This window comes from Haliotis rufescens, unplaced genomic scaffold (genome assembly GCF_023055435.1).
Source record: "Haliotis rufescens isolate VD_foot unplaced genomic scaffold, xgHalRufe1.0.p SCAF_15, whole genome shotgun sequence".
NCBI lineage: Eukaryota > Metazoa > Mollusca > Gastropoda > Lepetellida > Haliotidae > Haliotis > Haliotis rufescens.
The window spans coordinates 9267266-9288858 of NW_025963835.1; the positions used below are offsets into that span (position 1 = coordinate 9267266).

General features: G+C 39.7%; 1 protein-coding gene across 2 annotated transcripts in view; it reads left to right on the forward strand.

The window, feature by feature from the left end:
* Positions 1-21593, forward strand: part of LOC124147155 (ataxin-2-like protein) — a 154755-nt gene that overhangs the window by 61082 nt on the left and 72080 nt on the right. For both annotated transcript variants that reach the window (XM_046517765.1, XM_046517766.1), the window contains exons 9-11: positions 27-238; positions 9453-9650; positions 15390-15433. In XM_046517765.1, the coding sequence (XP_046373721.1) occupies positions 27-238; positions 9453-9650; positions 15390-15433 (454 nt within the window). The remainder of the gene's footprint in view (positions 1-26; positions 239-9452; positions 9651-15389; positions 15434-21593) is intronic.

The following is a 21593-nucleotide window of genomic DNA, read 5'->3' on the forward strand; positions in this document are numbered from 1 at the left end:
TGATTGCAATGATTTTTATTTTGCAGGTATATCCCTCCTCATAATAGACGGGGCAACACCGGAATGCCTCCCAGGAGAACAGTGTCTGATCATAGTGGGCAACAAAGACAAATATCTCCACATAAAACACAACTTCCAGCTTCAGTTCAACACTTACATCAAACGTCAGCAATTAATTTCGCATTAGGATCAAAAGATGAACATATACCTCCCAATATAAGTGCAAATATTAATGGAGGTGAGTATACATATGGAATATGTTTTTCCCAATATGCCTTATGTGGTGTGCCTATGTGCTTTAAGGTTTTGTTTCAGTTTGCCTGACTGATTATCAGGTGAGCTTGTATTGTGGCCTGTTTGTCTGTTAGCCATCGTAAACATCTTCTCATCAGATTCCACTGGACCAATGAAGCTAACACTTCACATTTGGATTCCCACAGATGATGACTATCGTAATCCATTATTCCATAGGTAGGCTCATTTTAGCCCCTTCTTTTTTCAGTAGTCATCATGATGATAGTCATAATGGGAGTGAACGTTATCCCCAGCCCCAACAAAGTTGGCAGGGGATATAGAAACAGGTTCCATCTGTCACATTTTGTTTCTGGAGCAGAATTCGGAAACCATATGAAATGACTTTACAGAACGTGGTGCACACATTATTTTTTGAACGTATTCTGCATTACTCCTTAATCGACCTGGTCACATTTGTGTCGCACTTTTGTTGAAAAATCAAGTGCAATTATTGAATTAAAGTGCTTAGTGGTGTAAGAAAATAAAAGGTCTATTTCAGCACTTTAATGCCTGAAAAGGGTTTTTCTTACTTTCATCCGGTTTTGTTTCAAACTCATCATAAACATTTGTGCTACGGACACTGCACAATGCTATATAACACTGAAGAAATATAAAAAGTCTCTTGAAATAGACAGTTTATTGAACAAAACAATGAGGGCAGGTATGTCTTCTATTTAACTGGGCACAAAAGGGCCTATGGAAAAGTTACCAGCCTTTGTGTCTGTCTGAGAAAGCTGACGAAACAAGATTGAAAATAACATAAATAAATAAATGGTTATCACGCGAATGTGTTTGGGGATGGTAAATATCCTGCATTAGGAATAAACATTGTATTTAGCGAGCCTTGGCTCGCTAAATACATAGTGTTTATTCCTAATACAGGATATTTATCATCCCCAAACACACAAGCATGATAACCTCTTTATCATATAATGTCATTCTTTAATTCTGTGCTTCAAAATCACTTTCCCTCTCTCACAAACATTACCAAAACATTGCGAGTTTTCCTGGAATGCGCGCATTAATATTTATTACGTCACAGGGTAAGTGATGTGTCAGTCGGACAGTGACAGTAGCCAATATAGTTCTGATATCTGTTTCTTATACAGTGGCGAAGCAACATATACACAAAACAACAATTGTTTTTAATTGCCTTTCGCGGCAATCCATCGGTCTGTCCGCTAGAGTAACTGCCCTTTGTCAAAGGGAAGCTACTCTAACCCTAGCCTATGAGACGTCACGGCCACGGTCAGACGTTGTTGACAGTCGGTCTGTCCTGTCATAACGTTAAGAAGTGTAGTCAGATGTACACGCAGCGACAAAACGAAACAAGGTTACAATTCAAACATATTTTGGCCAAATCCAACTATTTTAATTTGTGGAGAAGGTTTCAAGCCGCAGAGGTCTACAAGCACAGATATGGCTACTGCTCCTGCTTGGCTAAGCCTCGTGCACTCGCAAAATTGTTTCGAAATTTATATCTCCAAAGTTGCCAAAACTTATGAAATGCCTTCGCTACGTCACAGTTAGACACTGATTTTCGGTATATTAGACCGTTCTTTTGATAATTGGGGCGGTCGGGTAGCCTAGTGGTTAAAGCTTTCGCTTGTCACGCTGAAGACCCGGGGTCGATTCCTGACATGGGTACAATGTGTGAAGATATTTCTGGTGTTCCCCGTCGTGATATTGCTGGAACATTGCTAAAAGCGGCTTAAAACCATGCTCTTTTGATAATGATAGCAATTATCCCTGTAGTTTATCCAGATTCCCGATGGTTAAGTCTAACTCGATCGCCGAATGACAAGGGCGACGCCATGTTTGTTTATAAACAGTGAAAGTAGTCCCTACTTGACCTTTGATATTTGCATCTCTATCTGCATATGACCCCAACGGATATCGTTTTTATCCATTGGCTTTATCCTGCCGAGAAACCTACCCATTATATGATAAAATAAAAGTACCAGTTTCTCTTCTGAAAATACCTGGTAATCAATATCTAGTAAGTTTTATCAAATCCTTTCATGCTTCAAGATAGTAGTATAGGGCAAACTTGTAAATCAATGAGTGCAAAGATAAATATCAAGGCAACTAACTCACTTGCCTTGGACCTGTGAAGATCCGGGGTAGGATAGGTCTTCAGCAACCCATGCTTGCCGTAAAAGGCGACTATGCTTGTCGTAAAAGGCGACTAACGAGATCGGGTGGTCAGGCTCGCTGACTTGGTTGATGCATGTCATCGATCCCAATTGCGTGGATCGATGCTCATGATATTAATCACTGGATTGTCTGGCCCAGAGCCGATTTATTTACAGACCAATGTCATATAGCTGGAATATGCGGCGTAAAACAACAAACAAACCAACCAACCAACAACTGTATTTAGGGCTACGGACACTACCTTTTGCAAAGTGTCTAATTAGTAAAGAGACAAACATAAGATCAGAAATTAATGTTAAATGTCAAATAGACAACTTTTTCCTTCATAAACTACTCAATAAAAAGCAAAATCTAAACATCTAAAAATCTGGGGCTACTGACACTACATAACAATGTCCCAAATATTCAAAACCAATTTAATAGAGAAAAGAAAACAGTCAGATAAGTGTAGGTTTACATATTACATGAAATATCTCCTTCAGTTGAGTTATTAACTGAACTGTTCAATGTAAAAAACAGGTAAAAAATAGGGGCTATGGACGCTACAGGACGATGGACATTTGTTTTCCTGTGCCACAGTTGTCTATGCTAGGTAATTCAAACAACTCCAGCAGAGGTTAGTAGCTTGGGATAACCTGGAAAATATATTAAAGCACAGTCAGCTGTTGTTTGGTACTTAAATAGCCATAGCGCTACGGACACTACAAAACTTATGCAGAAAGTAGCAACGTTTGATCCTCACCTGCTTACATGACCAAGATCATACCTGTTAATCATGCCATTTTTCATAAAGTTGGTATTCCGAATGTTGGCAAAAAGAACAAAACAGCAATGCTTGAGCACAATTTGTTGACACAAAATTGTATGTAAAATTCAAGAAAATGTAACATAAATACCTTTCTTGTAAGGAAGTGTCAACTTGCCAAATTTTCAGGTACAACATTGAAATATATACCTTTAATTGAAGAGAGATTGCTACTGTTTTATGCTGATGTAGTAACATATAATGCAGTTTTGAATCCTAACAATTAAACTTCATCAAAGGTAGTGAAAATTTAGGCTGCAAAATATAACGAAGATAATTCACATGTTTTGGGGCAATTGCCATGGCTAAAAGATGTAATGCTAAATGGAAAGATGAAGGAACTTTATATCACTTCAAGATAGTACAACTGCAAAATGAAAATGTACATATGACCATCTTTTCATCCTGTAAGTAACCATATAGTTCCTAAAAACAAGCTTGTCTAAAAGATATGACCCCTGATTGTGACCAGGCCGTAATGCATTTGCTGATAGTTCTTAACAGACAGAAAGAGCTGTGTGAGGTCTTGCTGAAGAAGTTGCTTCAACTAGCTGAGTGGCTAACCCTATCACACACCTCCCATGTGACCACGGAAGGGGTGACATCACAGATCAGCACATTACTGCTGTCACCCATAGAGGGAAGACATGTGTTGAACTCTCACATTTTTCACTGAATCCTTGTGGGGTTTTTCACCACGGTAATCTCGGGCGTTTTCTTGTTTTAAGTAGCTATTTTGAATTTTGGCCGTGGTCGCGCATTTTTTGTGGCATGCATTCTGTATTCTATGATGGCCTGGTACCTCATGACTGACATATTCTTGCAATAGTAGTGTTTATTAAAGTGGTGGTGTTTCGCATTGTTTGCTTTAATTTGATTTTCATAAACCAACATGGCTGGGGGAAACGATTATAATCGGGCTGGGATGCATTGTGATTGATTGCACTCTGCTATTATTGCAAATACATGCCAAGTTATAGTAAGTGTCGCCGTAATAAGTCTGGGTGGGACCCCCATCACTTGTGCTGTAATTGCACCTCCATCTGCACCCCTGCAGCTTTCAGAAATACCTACAAGTGTCTAAGAAAAGGCAGTCACAGCAGGCACGAAAACACTGTCATTCGAAAATGTCTGACGTTTCTGAGCCTGCTCCACCTCACCTGGCCCCACTTCCCAACGTAGTGGGAGCAAGTCTTCTCGATTTAAACGCCATTCTTGTAGCTGCTCTCCAGTTCAGCGCTCTAGGGGATATCAGTTGGACTCATCAGAAGGCTCCTTCATCCCTGCGTATGAAGGATTGGTATTGGAGGTCAATTCCCACTTAAGGCTGAACCAGGTTGCAGACTGGCTCGCTGACCAGTTTGAGGTGGAGGCACCATCACCAGGGTCAGGTGTCGACAAGAAAGACACTATTTGGTCGGACCCTATGTCTGTCCTTCCTGACCCCATGACAAGGTCATGATCACTGCACTGGATGAGGACTTCGCTAAGCTCTCTCTCACACCCTCATTCAAGGCTCCCAAGTACAGAAAGAAGGATTTCCCTATCCACTTCTTCGACATTGCGGATCATGCCCACTCTCCTGATGAGGACCTTTATGAGCCATGACCTTACTTTGGTCATGCCCTTGTGGCTGGCAAGAGGCTGATTCATTGATTTCAGAAAGATAGCCGCCACCGACCATCTCCAACCCCCAGACATGTTGGAATCTACTGATCCACCCCCACAGCAAATGGCCACTCCCAGCTCCACAGAGGTTGCATCTACATGTCTGGTCCATCTACAAAGAGCCTTATGTGCCAAGGGTTACTCGGCTAGGGTGGTGAGAGCTATTACTTTTGCACATAGATCGTCTGCCAGAAGAATGTGAGACAAGTGGCGCTCCTTCGAAAATTTTGCAAGGAACAACACCAGATCCCGCTTCCCCAATTCTTGCACCACAAACTTCATCTGAAGCACTACCGCGACATACCTTGTGGACCTCAACTCTGTTTTGGCAGTTCAGGAAGATCGGAAAATGATGAAGATCCTGGAACTCCAGGTTTTACTTCGCTCCTTCCGGCTTGAAGACCAGAATGCTAAGTTTAGACCCCCAGCATGGGATCTGAACGTGGTCCTCACCTTGCTGAGAGGTGTGCCCTTTGAACCCATTCAATTCGACGGCGTATTATAACCGGACTAAGAAGACCGGTCGCCTCCTTATACCAGTATCGACGACATCGCAGGTTTAAGTCTGCCCTAACACATTTGCTCGCAGGCTTCGAGTCATCATCTTTCAGGCATAAGAGGCAACATGACTGGATCCTCCAAGAGCCAGCAACATGCACCATGTTTGTGCCTCCACAATGGCGCTTCACAGCAACTGCTCCATGGATACACTCTATTATGGAAGGCTGTTTCTGGTGTTCAGACACCGCTTTTGCCAGTCACTATCTGTGAAATGTCACCTTAGAAGATGTGGAAGGCGTACACAGCTTTGACCCTTAGATGGTTGCCCGACTGGTCACCACTACTAGATGCCATTGACACTTCCACATATATATCCAGAGCCGGCCTTGTGACCTCTCCAGTGCGTGTCACCCCTTGGAGGCTACATGCTACACACAATTAGGCTTGGGACATCAGTTCTTGATTTTAATCTCATTTAGCGTCCATGACTGCATATCTAACTCTCTCCCTCTTCCTGACAACAGGAATGGTTGCTCAATGCCAGTCATCGCCTTCGCTGATTGCCTGAGATTTTTTGAGAATTTTATTAAAGATGACTTCTGAAAGTATGCCCTCCACCGTGCCGTCAGATAAGGATGTATTAGGAGTAATGCAGGATAAGTTAAAAAATCTAGCAAAATCCTAGATATTTTTTATATTTGTAACTTATCCTGCATTACTACGTCTAAAGGGGCCCACCTGTTGCTGAGCTGCCTCCCCACGATGCCTTAAGACGTTCAGGTTTAGCAGTAATGTGCTGATCTGTGGTGTCACCCCTTCCGTGGTCACATGGGAGGTGTGTGATAAAGTTAGCCACTCAGCTAGTTGAAGCAACATCTTCTTCAGCAAGACCTCACACAGCTCTTTCTTTCTGTCAAGAAGTATCAGTAAATGCATTAAGGAGTAATGCAGGATAAGTATACAAATATATAAAATATCTAGGATTTTACTTAGCACCACCATATGGTGCAGATGTGCCTTTTGCTATTTAGGTTTCCCCTGCATTTTTAATATATTTTATGTAAATTTTTTACATTTGGACTAAGACTCTGAACTGAATGGAAGCAGTTGGTTTCATTTGCAGAGCAGGACCCGAAAACTATTAGAGATATCTTTATGGAACTTGGTACACACATCCATCATATTCTGTAGATATGCCTTTGGCTATTTATGATTTCCCCCAGATTTTTCTTTTATTTTTTATAAATTTCATGAATTTGGATTTACTCCCTGAACTGAATGAAAGCAGTGTTTTTTCATTTCCAGAGCAGAACTGGAAAGGTATTTCAGAGATATCTTTAGCTTAAGAAACTTGGTAAACACATTCATCATCTTCTGTAGATATGCCTTTTGCTATTTATGATTCCCCCAATTATTTTGTTTGTTATCTTTAAAGATTTTATTAGTATGTTTTATTATCATATTTTACCAGTAGACTCTGCAACAAAAAAAGCTATAAAAGGATTCATAGTAGATGTGTTCACCAGATTTTGAGGGGTCAGCCTGCTCACAACTTTTGTACCTTATCTGCACCATGTACCTTACTTTCTCTGGTAACACCAGTTGAGGGTAGAGTTGCAACAATATCTGCATGTGTAGGATGTTCAAGTTTAACCATGAAATAAGATAGTCAGTCAGTGTACTGTTATTGTGTTTGAGCAGGGTGTCCATGTCTGTTCACGTGTATTGTCATGCACAGGACATTTAGCAGAATTCATGCATATTCATTGTCCAAACAACCCTTTGAGACCGAAGGCCGAGAAGGAATGAAACGGCAAAAGTCCAGGCTTGCTTGCCGTTTCTCTCCCCCCCCCCCCCCCCCCTGGAATGTTTATCAGTCTCGTCATTTTTGTCTGCTTTGATATATATATAACTGTTTTGGGTTAAACTAATGTAGATAAAACATGTTTTCATTGTCGAATTTAATTATAAGTATTGACTGTGTATTTATTTTGGTTCATTAAGGTATGAATAGAAAAACAGAAATTGCAAACTTTTGTAAGAATCCGCTATGCAGGTTCATACAGAATGCACATCATACCTCAATGAACCGAAAAAAAATCTGTCTTTGGACTCGTGTGTGTGAGTCGGGTACACATATCTATTGTGTGTTTGTAATTCACAGAATTTCTGTTTTTGTATTGATATGATTTCTATTTTTCGTATATTGATATAATTTCATTTTTATCTTTGGTTGCTCTGATGATATAAGTTCGAGTAGCTGTCCATCTCTCAGAAAAAGTGTTAGTTTGACCTACGCTATTGCATCTCTTGGCTTTAGGAGATCAAGGACAGATAGCGGATCTAACTCTAATTCTTGTTTTAACCGAGCCCAGGATGGGGCGTCTTGACATTCCAGTAACAAGTGAGCAATGGATTCAGGTTGATTGCAAGATGGACAAACCTTGTCATAGTGCTTTTTGTGACCGAGTCTTAGGCGTGAGATGGCAATTTCAACTTTCCTTTCATTTGAGTATGAGTTTGGCTTTTGGTGGATCTTGGGTTTAATTTTCTATTGCCATCTTTTGCTCATACTTGCGTCCCACTTGGCTTGCCATCTTTGGGCTATGGAGGCTTTGATTTTGTTTTCTATCTCAAGTTTACAAAAGGGAGTGGGCTGTATCTCCGCTTTGTCTAGAGCTACCCTCGCCATTGCTTTTTCATTTCCATGAATATCTATGTGAGAGGGGATCTAACACAGCTCCATCTGTTGCCCTTGGTCCCATAGTTTTGTATATTCGTATAGAATCAACCTATGTCATCCCAGATGGTGTATATAGACTGTAAATCTGGAAATGCATCTCCAAATTAATTTGACTGCTGACCCCTATCCAAAAATGCGACTCAATATCAATGCGACTACCCCGACCCCATCCCCAGTGGAATGATACATATCCTTACCTTAATCCAATCTAACACAAATAACACCGCTTATCAGCACTGAGTAAAGCACTTCTGTAATAACAATAAACAGTGTTTTCTTAAAAACAACACACAGTTTATATGTTTACTCTGTTGACTGGCATTAAGGAAGTTCAAAGGCAATAAAAAAATTGAACCAACAACAGTTCACTGATTGGTATGCAGAAAAGGGTCAACAAGCTTGACATGAGTGGGTAGAACTTTTGACCACAGCAGTGATAACTCACCGGATGTCTGTTGTGTAATTCCTATTCTTTGACTGACATTGTTATATGCTTGTTACAACTGCTGCTCAATAAACCCTGTTTGTGTTTAAATTCAAGTTGGAAGTTCAGCTATCCAAAGTGTGAAGTGAGGCAATCTTATTGTTGGAGACATAAATGAGAAGTTAATTAATTTAATTCACACTCTCGTTAATTTCAAGATTTACAGTATCGCTGACTGAGAATATCACGCGCTGTTTAAACCAGAGACCTAGATATATGCAGGGTATTACATGACTCATAATTCTTGCATATTTGATGCAATAATTTTCTGCAATCATCTCAAATATCAATTTCTGTCAGTTTACTGCAATGCAGTACCATGTATTTGACAGTAGGCAAGCATGGCAGGACCTGTTAAAGGTCTCGATTCCTTTTAAGCTCACCTGACAGAAAGCCTCTTGTGCATCATTAACATCTCCTCAGAAACCACTGAACCAATTAAGCTGAATCTTTATGTACTTGTTCCCACCAATTATGACACCCCAATGTTTTCAAGAGGTTTGAATTGGACCTTTTGCACTTTGACCATGCTCTTAAATTCTCTAAAAATGCATTTCTTCTCCCTGCAAACATTATCTCCTCTGGAGATGGATCAATCAAGTGGAAACTCCACATGCTTGTTCCCATTAATGATAACATCCCCGAGATTTGAATCTCATTCACAGTATGGTATTGGTGACAGCAACTGCCTTTGTTGACTTTTCATACCATTGTCTTCATATCCAGGTGAGCTACAGTGCTGAAGCTATAAATTTTCTTCTTTGAAATAAATGATTTTTTTTTTCCTCATGATTTTGCAGATAAGGATCAGAAACAAATTGAGCCTGTTGTAAACAAATCTAGTCCAGAGCCAGCTTCAATAGTCACAGTATCAGGTGGAGGATTATCCCAACAACATTCCCCAGTGACAGTAACAGCTGGGGACAATTCCACATCTCCTCAATCTGATTCTGTAACATCATCCAACAAGGGAGATAGGAGAAACCCAAATCCAAGGGGTAAGTCCACCAGTTCCGATAACAAATTATGTCAGTATTGGACATTGTCCTGGACCACTTATACCTTCCAATGTTAATTGTGAAGAGAAAAGAACATGTGACCATAGGTTTTTAAGTTAAAATCATTGTTACGGCAGGGACAAGATCGGAAAAAGAGCATGATCTACGTGTAAGGTCATTCATAAAGTATGTTTCGAAATACCTCTATTTCAGGTATAAATTATGTCATATGCATGAAGTTATATTATTTGAATATATGTCATGTCAAGGGTGAAAATCTTTACTTTAAAAAGTTCAAACAAATTAAGATTTCATTTCTTCCCCGAGTGTAAAGCAAAGGGAAGTCACTATGATATTTCTCGCTGGGATCCTTCTCTAATACAATCAAAGCTTGTCAACGCAAAGCACAGTGGTGACCAGTTTAACACTTTCAACACTGCTGGCCTGCCAAGAAGCCACAAGTCACCAGACAGCGCAGGCTGGTAGACCGACCAAGTCACGTAAAAATAGCATACAGTGTCCCTCGCTATTGCGCTATTCAATATTGCGCTAACTCGGCTATAGCGTGTGGTAAAGCATGGCTCCCAAAGTTTACTAACAAACTCAAGTTTTCCTATGACACGATCTTTTGCCCCCATCTCAGAACAATTATGAGACGATCACCGCGATCACGTAACACCGGAAATACCAGTCAACAAATCTGAACTGAAGTACACAATTTAATCCTATTATTATAATATCTGGTTATAGACAAATCGTTCATTGTTTATCTGGACTAATGTTTGCAATATATTTTATTAATTATATTCATAATTTCATTGAATAATTATTATAATCTTCACAATAATTTAGGCAAATCATATGTGAAATGATCAGTAGATTGCACAACTCACCGTTATTTACAGCAACCACGGTCAGATTACCGCTATTGACGCCTTGAAACGAACTTTAGTTGCAAGAGAATGGATACACATATCATAAATGCCGTACCATGACTCACTGAGGACTATTAAATGTCAAAGTTTGCGCAAGGTCGGTCTGACGTGACCAGTAATGAGATGTCCTCAGATCTTTGTTTAGCGGTAGCGACAACTAAGATCTGATTTTAATGAGATGGCCCTTTTATTTATTTAGCAACAATTAAGTCATTTATTTCCCGCAGAGGGTTTGGTGTGTTTGCCATGTCAGCAGCCAGAAATGTCACCAACTCTAAAAGTTACCAGTCCCCCCTAATTTTTGCCAGTCCCAACTTTTAGCAAATAAAAAAAGTATGAAAATTACGAGGTTTTAATTCTTTTAACATCATGTTCAGTGCAATGACGTCATCTCTTAAGTAACTTTGTTAAGTCTACATGTCATTTACATCAAGTTCAGTCACATTTTCTCTATATATTTTTTGTCAATATTTCAAGCCGAAGTTGCTACAAATATATGGTTAACCTCGAAGCAAAGCGAAATGTGATTTGGATGCGCTAAAAATAGACAAGGGAAAACCCTGATGGTAACAGACAAGCTGACTTCATTAGAAACATATACTCATATGAATATAGCCAATGTTTTGTTCAAAAACAAAGATGTATAAGGTACTTTCTTTGCTGGTCCACAGGGACTGGCAGTCACATGAATTACCGGTCCAAGCCTAAATTTACCATAAAAGACTGGTTATTACCGGTAAACAGGAACACTGGGGTATGTTCATGAAAACACAGTGACATCTTATCTAAAGACAAGGTAAATCTCATCTAAAATACGATTGTTTGTGATATGAAATTTGTGTATTGTTATTGAGAAGTAGGTATATTCATTTAGTTTTTGTTTTGTCATTCCAAAATCGAAATTTAATCGTGTTTTGAAATTGTACTCGTGATTGCCTCTTTTCCACTTGACTTCAGCACAGACACATATGTACATGTACGTCTTTGATTTCTACTAGGATTTAAGTTTTTAAAAATATGTTCAATGACTTGGTATTGTAGATCACTGAATAGGATTTTCGTGCATTACCAAAGTAAAAACCAACACTTGTTTTGCCAATCAGGGATAAAACAAATGTTGGGCGCTCTACCATTGTCAGCTGATTCAAAGCTCCATGCAGTGATATAGGAATCGGTTATGCACAGTAAGAGATAGCATGCAGTGTTGCGAGTATGCAAATCGCTGTTTTGATTGACAACTTTTGACGATTGAATAAACTACAGTGTAAGTGTTTTGTGGGGAACGAAAGTTGTTATACTGAGAGTGTTTTTGGACTCGTGAACTTTCTATATTATCAGACCTCGCTTTCCCTTGGTCAGATACCATAAAAAGTCCACACGTTTCATAAAAATGGTGTGAGTGTAGTATGCTCTGTCTCAGACAAGGACTGATATCTCATAAGGTTGTGAGTTACCTATGAATAACATGAAGGTCATTCATAAAGTATCTTTGTCCACAAACACTAAAATGCCTATACTTCTTGAGAATATGTAAACTTCTGTTACATCGCTGCCATAAATCCTGTATTTTGGCCGTCACAACCCCCCCAAAATCTTCAGATTTTCAACAGCTGATAGTAAAGGACTTCTGTTTTGAATTTTTGAAGAATTTTTAAGGTGTGATAAAGGCCAAAATACAGGATTATGACAATGATGTTGTTTGTTTCTTGTTTTACACCACACTCAGCAATATTCAAGCTATGTGACAAGCTGAACCAGACAATCCAGTGATTGATATCATGATATTGATCCGCACAATAGGGATACAAAGACATGCATCAACTAAGTCAGTGAGCTTGACCACCTGATCCTGTTAGTCGCCTCTTACGAAAAACATGGGTTGCTGAAGATCTATTCTAACACGGATCTTTGCAGGTTGGCATTTATGTTATAGTGGTAGTATTCTTTGAATTACTAACTATTGTTTGATTTATGATCATCTTGATCATATTGAACAGAAATATGACACTAAACAAATGTCAGACTACATGCCTCCCAACTTGAAGTGCCTTCAGTCAACAACAGCCCATGGTTGTGTGCCGAGAAATTGGCTCGATTTATTTTTTTTACTTGAGAAATTCAATTTTTGAGGTTTATAAATACTTGAAAGTTTTGACAACTGAGCATTTATGCTTATACATTATTTAAATGATTATTATGAGATCTTTATGAGGAATGAGACATTTACGAGGGTTGATCAAAAAGTTCTTCGTCAAACAAGCAAAACCAACAATTGTGAAAGTTTTTTTTTTTTTTAATTTTCAACACAATCTTCCTGCTTTTCAATACACTTCTTCAATGGTGAAGCTTTTCAATTCAGGAAGAAGTTTTCTGAAGCCACCCTGAAAAACCCATTGAAGTCATCGGTGTCGTCATTGTGCTTTCATAGCAGTGGGTCATAGTGGTAGACCCATGTTTCACCACATCTTCCCGAGGCAAGAGAGTTAACTGACTTTAAAAGTCCAGTTTCCCCCCCTTGCCGAACTCGGCTGGAATTATGGAGTTACATTTTCGCTGGACTAACGAGTCTATGCATAGTCCAATCAAAATCGCGCTCCGAAATCGAAATCCGGTTCGTATACTGTCATGCAGATTTCAGTCAATTGGAGGATTTGCAAAGTATGTGCACGGCTAACTCGTTGTCAACTGATATTTTCTAAATCTTTTCATGTTTTTAATCAAGGTGCTCGCGTGATGTGATGCACTTCGTGATGTAAGACTCGTTTTATCACAATATAGATCTTGATGGGGCGCCACCGTTTTGTTTAAAACAAATGCAAGTGATACGAGAGGTGGAATCTGATTGATCCATAGGAGAGGCATAGAACTTGTAATAGCCACTGATGGCGCTACAATCCAGCACAGGAATTCCAGCCTAGTTCGGCAAGGGTGGAAACTGACTTTTAAAGTCAGTTAACTCTCTTGCATTGGGAAGATGGTTTCATCACCCATTACTGATCTCTTTTTGAATTTGACGAAATCCTTCTCAATTAGCTTTAAAATTTCTCTGGCAATGGCTTCTTTTTTTAAAACTTAAGATCAGAATTTAGAAACTTTGGCACCCGACGAGCAGATATCTTATTCATCTGTAAATGTTCATGAATAATAGTTTCAATGGATCCATGGCTTAGACCTCCTGTGTCTTCCTCAAGTTCAGGAATGGTAATATAATGGTGTAATCTGGCAGTATAGGTTTTTCTATTTCCTTGATTGAATCTTCATTGATGGAAGTTAAGGGACTTCTTGACCTTTGGTCATCATCAAGGCTTGTTCTCTCTGCCTTAAACATAGCTGCCCAATTTTTAACAGTGGAATAGCTAGGGCACTTTTCCCCATACACGTACATGAATTTCTTGGGGAGTACTTTACTCTAAACTAAAAAACTTGATGACTGCTCAGTACTCGTTCTTTTCCTTTTCTGTGTCCATTTGGACCCCTATCAAGTTCAACCGGTTGTCACTAATATACAAATGGCCTCAACAGACCAAATACCATTGCAATGATATACCGTATATCGCTGTGTATAAGGCGAGTTTTTCGTACCTAAAATGAGGGGGTTAAGCAGGGGGGTCGTCTTATACACAGAGTCAAAGATCTCACATTTTTTACCACTGGCGATGTCAACCGGCGTCCGATAGCCACCCCAGCATTTGACAATAAAACTTCGCATTTCGTCCTAAATAACTGTTCCAATAACTATTTCCATATATAAACATGATTTGTATCTCTTTTCCTTGAATAAAGTTTAATAATTTCTGCAAATAAAGTTGAAATGACCCTCGCCTCAATGTAGATTGTCAAACCAGCTGACACGGTAAAACAATCAACATCCGTGAGTAGAGAGCCGGAAGTACCGGTAAGCATTTGCATATTGCACATGTGACCTAACATGTGATAACCGGTGAAGCTGAAATCAATTCCCACTGTTTTTACAGTTATATTAACAACTGTTGGAGAGAGTGTGTATAAGTGATTGTGGAATAAACACGCTGAAGGTGAAGCAAACATAAGCCTAGTTAGTTACAACATAGTTAATTGGCGATTAAATTACTCACCATTGTCTCTTATATGTTATTACTTCATAAATGAATTTTATTTTACGGGCACCATTTTGGTGTCGTACCGTGTAAACACAAAATGGCAACATGTGCTGGAGTTACACACGCGACCAATCATAGAAGAATAAACAACGCAAGATAAACATATTTTTATTGCATATATAAGGATTGTGTGCGCACTTGTGATGTGCTTCATTCCAGGTCGCCTTATACACGGAGTATAGGATTTTGGGTTGATTTTGAAGGCGTGTACAGGGGGGTCGTCTTATACGTGGGGTCGCCTTATACACAACGATATATGGTACTCAAACAATGTACTAGATTGACTAGTTCACTTTATTATGGCCCATAGTTGAAAGTTAGTCAGGCTTGGAACTTTTTGACCAACCCTCGTACTTGCGAGCCAGATGTTGGCTGATGCTCACCATTACGTCACATTTTGTTTTTTTAAGATTCATGATGTGAAATCATTAGTATGTACAATGATTTTTCATGTATAATAAACATGTATATTATCGAGTGTAATGAATGTGTATTTATCATGTATCATATATTTGTCATGTATGATGAGCCTATATTTTGTGACGTATTTAGGTCTGTGATGAATGTAGCATATGTAAGAACCTATGTTACACCTTTGCATGTTGTTTTCATTTCAGATCTTACCTTTAAATTGTTTTGTCTAAAACGTGTAATCATCATTTCAGGAAGAACAATAGCAGATCTAAAAGAATTCGGAGAAAATTTCAAGGTAAGTCATATGAAATACACAGGATGATCTCATTGGTCTACGTTACTTTTTAGTTCACCTGACAGTATATCAAGTGAGTTTATGTCATGATGCCTTGTTTGTCTGTCTGTCATTAACTTTTTCATTTTTGACATGTCCTCTGAAACTACAAGGCCTCTTAGTGTTCCCATTCATTGGTATATAAGCCGGATATGGACCAGTAAATTTTAACTTTGTCCGGCAGAAAATTCTGTTGAAAAATGCTCTTTTTTCACTTATCTTGCATTACTCCTTGATGCACTTACTGCTTACTTGAAGCTGCAGGGGTCCAGCTGAGAAGAAATGTTTTTCCATTTGAAGTGTGGTGCAGGACCCAACAGCTGACTCATGTGATGACGTCACAATAACATATTACTGATTGTCATCCGATGGACATGCTGCTCTAATAAATTGTCCAGTACCCTGTAGGGTTGGTTATTGCCTTTTTTGTGTAAATTTGTTCTCCCATCATCTACACGTGCATCCAATTTAACAGTTCCTTTTGCCTTACGTACATCAGTACCCTTGCCTAGCCATTGCTCTACCGCCTCACCTTAGGAGTCATCTCAGTTGGTGGACAGTAGACTCGAACGTCTCTGGAGGTGTCGCCTTAACTGAGTTATCCCTCACGTCCAACCTGTTTGTCAACACTTATCTACAGTGTCGGGGTGCACATCTGGAGGACCAAACTTGGCACACTAACAACCTTGAGTTGAAGGCACTCATAATGGCGATATCACACTGGCAGGAGCGCCTCCGGTACACTCAACTCACCATCTCCACTGACAAGTTCTACCAGTACTTCTTCCTAAGGTGATGCAGAAGATAATGGCAATCAAGAGCCTCGCTGTGATTTTGATCGCGCCTTAGTGGCCAGAGACAGAGTGGTTCGGAGACCTCAGAAATCTTTTAGGAAGCGATCCAAAAGCACTACCGGGGTGACCCAGCCTACTCATTCATCCTCACAGCAGCTTACCACACCCAGTGCTAAGCAGGTTTCATCTGGTTCATCTCAAGAAAGTTCTAGGCGCAACAGTTTATTTAGCAGGGACAGCAAAGGCCATTGTGATGGCGCAGACCTTCAACTGAAATATTTATGATGATAATTGGCAGTGCAACGAAACCTTTTGTAAAGGAAAGGATCAGGACCCCACTACCTTGTCGCCATTCATTTCTTGGCTGAATGTCTCCTTTATCTGCAAACACAGTGCCACCTGAAAGGCAGCACCATTACGACTTATTTGTTGGATCTTAATTCAGTGTTAGCAGTTTTGAATGATAAGATCCCGAAACTACAGGTGCTGATACGTTCATTCCTCCTTGAAGATCAGAAAGCCAAGTTTTCCCTCCTGCATGGGATTTGAATGTCGTACTTCGGTGTTTGCACCTCACCAAGAAAACAATATTCTTATTGGCAGTGGCCACAGTGAGCTACACGCTCTTGATATTACCCGTGAATGCTTAAGCTTGGTACGAGCTGTTCACCTCTGGCTGTGCTGGGATTTCTGGGATATCAATTACCAGGACAGCCTGATTGGTCTTTCTCCAACCCATCTTTTTCATCAATTTTTAGGAGCCAAAGACGAGCATGAACTCTTCTCCCTGTTTGCGCATTACAAGTTTACACCTGTAGCTCCAAGACTTTGTGTGGTGCGCTTATTTATTACTGTCTGACAGACCTCAATGAACAAATTCAGATGCAACTCTATATCGTCATGGTTGCGCGTTATCATCCTTCAGGTTTATAGCCAACCTGACAATCCACACAAGAACCGGTGGTTGCCTCTTCGATGGCTCTACACAGTAATTGCTCTATTAGAGCCATCATGGAAGGATGTTTTAGGAGGTCAGGCACTGCCTTCTCAAGCCACTACCTGAAGAATGTGGCCTTGGAAGATGTCAAAGGCATTCATCATTTTGGCCCTCTGGTCATAGCCCAGCAGGTCATCAATCCTCGTTGCCATTAAAATTCTTTTCTTGTCCAGAGCCAGCCTTAACTGTCTTGGGCAGTGTTCACACGCATGACAGGGGGGTTATTCGCCTAACCAGCAGTTGGCTGGGTAGATCAGTTTCTAGACCTTAAAGCACGCTAATTTCTCTTGCTGTTTCTGACCATGACATCCTTGTACTCCTGTACCGTCCTCGGAGAAGATTGGTCGAAGAAGATGCAGATCTGCACAAGTGATGCTCTCAACTGCCATGAACTACTGCAGAGTGTTGTGTCACTGAGGACTACATCTGAAGGTATGCCATCTGCCCTACCGTCCGATACAAATGCATTGACGAGTAATGGAGGATAAGTAAAAAAGTTAGTAAAATCTCTATTTTTTACATTTGTATACTTATCCTGCATTACTACGTCTTAGGACCCACCCATCGCTGACCTAGCTCCCAATGATTTCTTCAGATGTTAAAGATCTAGACACCTTTGACAAGCAATAATATGGTATTTACGTGACGTCAACACATCAGTCAAGTGACATCAACTGTTGGTTCCTTTATCACACTTGGTGGAATAACATTTCTTTTCAGGTCCACGCAGCTTAGTTTTCTGTCAAGTGTAAGCGGTAGATGCATTAAGGAGTAATGCAAGATAAGTAAGATCCACCGACGTTAGCAGAGAGCTCGTTCAGAACATAGGCCGTGCGATTGTTAAGAAAATCGCGATTAAAATTAGCGGTAATGAAGTTTTGAGTATTGACCACAGCGATGTATATTTCTGTTATATCGATCTCTGGAGAATGGCTAAAGAACGGGAAAACTTACAATACCAAGGTATTTGTAATCAGAACACATTGAGACTGCGTGTAGGTGCTGATAGTGGCGATAATACCGTCATAGGAGATAAGGCTGTTGCTGATGTATTAGGTAACCGATTCTATATTCCGCTAGACTTTGAATTACTAGATAGTCACATGCCCTTCTATCAAGCATCCCTAGGCGATAGGTTAGAATACGAACTCACTTTTAATGACCACAGCAGAGTAATCAAAGCCGCTGAAGATGGTACTAGCTATTCAATTGAAAATATCTCACTTGAGTATGATACCATAACAGATCCTGAATTAGCCAGACAAATTCGTAACCAGTATACCGGAAGTTTAGCTATTTTGTACGATATTTTGCTTCGACACCGAAAGATCACCAGGAACAAAAGAGATACGATGTGGAATATCAATCTAAACGTTCCCGCTAGATCGTTGAAGGTTATTTTAATGTTGTTCGAGGACCCCTCTGATGCATTTGCAAGAGATACCGAGGCGTTCTACAATCCCAAGATTACAAAAGTAGAATTGACTATCAAGGGCGTGCCTAATCAACTATATAGTCAAGGCATGCGAGCATATCAACAGTGGGATGAGATTAAAAAACTCCCTTCTATAATACGACGCCCAGAAGTTAACGGGGTCGCGAAAGATCTGTCTCTCGGGGATGTATCGATGGCTGAATTCCTTACCGCGAAGTATGCACTGTGGCTCGACATGCGAACAAAGGATGATGACGAACTACACGGCAGTGGGCGGAGAATAGAAAATGCCAGCGAGGGTATTACTATGCAGATAACGAAGCTCAAGGAAGCGCCTGGTAAATTAAACATATATTTGTACGTGATTATGGATGCGCAACTTAATATACAGAATGGAAGATTCGTGCAAGCAATCTATTACTAATCTGTTACCTAAAGAACCGCACTGCGCTATTATCTGAAAATGATGTTATTTATACCAAGCCCGAACGAGATGAAGTCAGAAAACTGTTAGCTGAAACAAAGCACTGTAAACTCGTATTAAAAACCGATCAACCAGCTGCTTTTGCAATTGCTTAGCAAAAATAGCAAAAATATAGCAAAAATAGCAACTGCTGAGCAAAATTATAACAACTGCTGAGCAACAATACAGCAAATTAAGCAAAAATATTGTAAAATTTAGCAAATATAGCAAAATTATAGCAAAAATAACAAAAATACAATAAATTGAACATTAGCGGTTATTATGTAATAATGTGGTTTGAAATTCTCATTCTTTCGCAACAGTTCATTATTACGGGATGTATTGGATATGCCATATTATATTATGTTAAACTTAAATATCTCCTTAGGTATTACATTATGGAATGCGACGAACTTATCGAACAAATGCTCAAAGAACCTGATCAACATGCAGAAGAACATACAGATAAATCTTTAGATCAACATAGAGAAAGACTCGCGGCTTTGGTGGAAAATGTTCCCAATATTTTGGGGAAAATTATACCATCGAATAAATTCATAATGTGACCGACGAAGAAATTAAAAAACTGTACGCGCGTTATGAGTCTAGACTGGGAGCTACCATGACTAAAACAATAGGTTCGGCTATGTTGCAACTATACACAGTCATAACTAGTACGTTTCTGCCTATCCCGGCAGAACATCGCATGTATTTATGTGAATCTCACGAGAAAGACCCATTCATCGAACAGCCTATCAGCGCAGTAAGCTGTGAGTTTTATCATAGATAAGGAATGTTCTTAGCTCCGGTAACCACCGCTTTAAAAACGGCTAGGTATTGTCAATTTAAACATAAGTGACCACTTACTAATAATGGAGACTCAAATGACACCACAACAGATTGTGGAAACACAATCACAACAAGTGAATGAGGAAATACCAGCGATTGCAAAATCACAAGCCAGAGTGACTAAAAACCCCAGAAAAGTCGCCGCTGGTAAAAAGGGTGCGTTAGCGAGGAAGTCGGCAAAGGCCCACAATTATTCAAATATTGAACATAGTCGTCCGATTAAAACTTGGGCTCCCTATGCACTAGGAGTTGTTGCTATAGCGGTGGTATGGTTGTTTTATAAGACGGGAGAAGAGAAAACGTCACCCTGATTACTCAACAACAAGTTCAACTTGAGGTAAGCCCCCATATAATGTTATAAAAAGCATGCCTACTCCAGTTACAGACGGTAAAATGTTGGTAAACGCAACGTATCATTCAGCGGTGGTCAGCAGCTTGGCCATTGGCTAAAATGATTACTAAGGCCACACCACCCAAGCTAGATTTTAATGGTTATATCGGTATGATGGTTCTTGCTATAGGATTAATGGAGGTTGGTGGAGCTATTGAATGTACATTCATTCGCATGGGCCAATCACAAATTTGTGGAAAGAGCTGTATGTCGGATTTTTGTGGAATCCATTCCATTGCAATTAGAAAAGGGCATATTAATTATTCGTGTTCTGTATGTTTGATTGGGGTCAAAGGTAGTTACTGTTTATGTAAGAGTCACGGTGCTGACATTAAACAGTTTCAAATTATTTATGAGAGGAAAAAGGCTTACCGAAATGAGATAAATAGATTGGGTAGAATTCAAACCAATTAGACATTAGTTCACATGTATTTATATAACAATGACTTATGTTGTCAGAGAGCTGAAAGCTTTGGCAAAGCAACATGGTCCATGTGGATATTCTCGAATGAGAAAAGCTGAATTGATTGATTTACTCGGTTGGAATACAACAAACCCCAGACTGTTAGAGAACTCAAAGATCAAGCGAAAAACAGTGGGCTGAGAGGTTATTCTTGAATGAGAAAAGCTGAATTGATCACTTTACTAGATAATAATCAATACGATGAAGTTGATAAAAATAATCAACCAGTTGATGAGTTAAAATTTGTACCCACAGCCGGCGTAGGTAAATATCTCAGAGGTTGGAAGATTGATATTAATTCCAACATGGATGTTATGATGTTAAAGGGGCACTGATCTAACGCAATTCCCTGGACTGGTTGTTGCCTTTGTTATTGTTTTTTTCCCCGTGAGTACCCGGATGATACGCAACGCAACTGAGCGTGACGAGACTGGGCTACCGTCTGCAAGGACAGCTAAATAAACTTGGAGGCTGGAGGCAATATTTGTTTTACGCATTTTTGCATAAACACTGATTGGTTAACTGTGATCTATAAAGATTTTGACAAAGGACACATGTTAATTAATTTCTTCAGCCTAAACAAACAGACAAAAGAACGGCGGAGCTCATCGGATGTCGTCATTTGGAAATACCCCAGATGGTTATAGTTTAATACTAAAAAAGTATTCATGCAGTGAAAGCATTTTCGGATTTCGGTTTGCGTCGATAATACGATTTCTACTCCCTGGT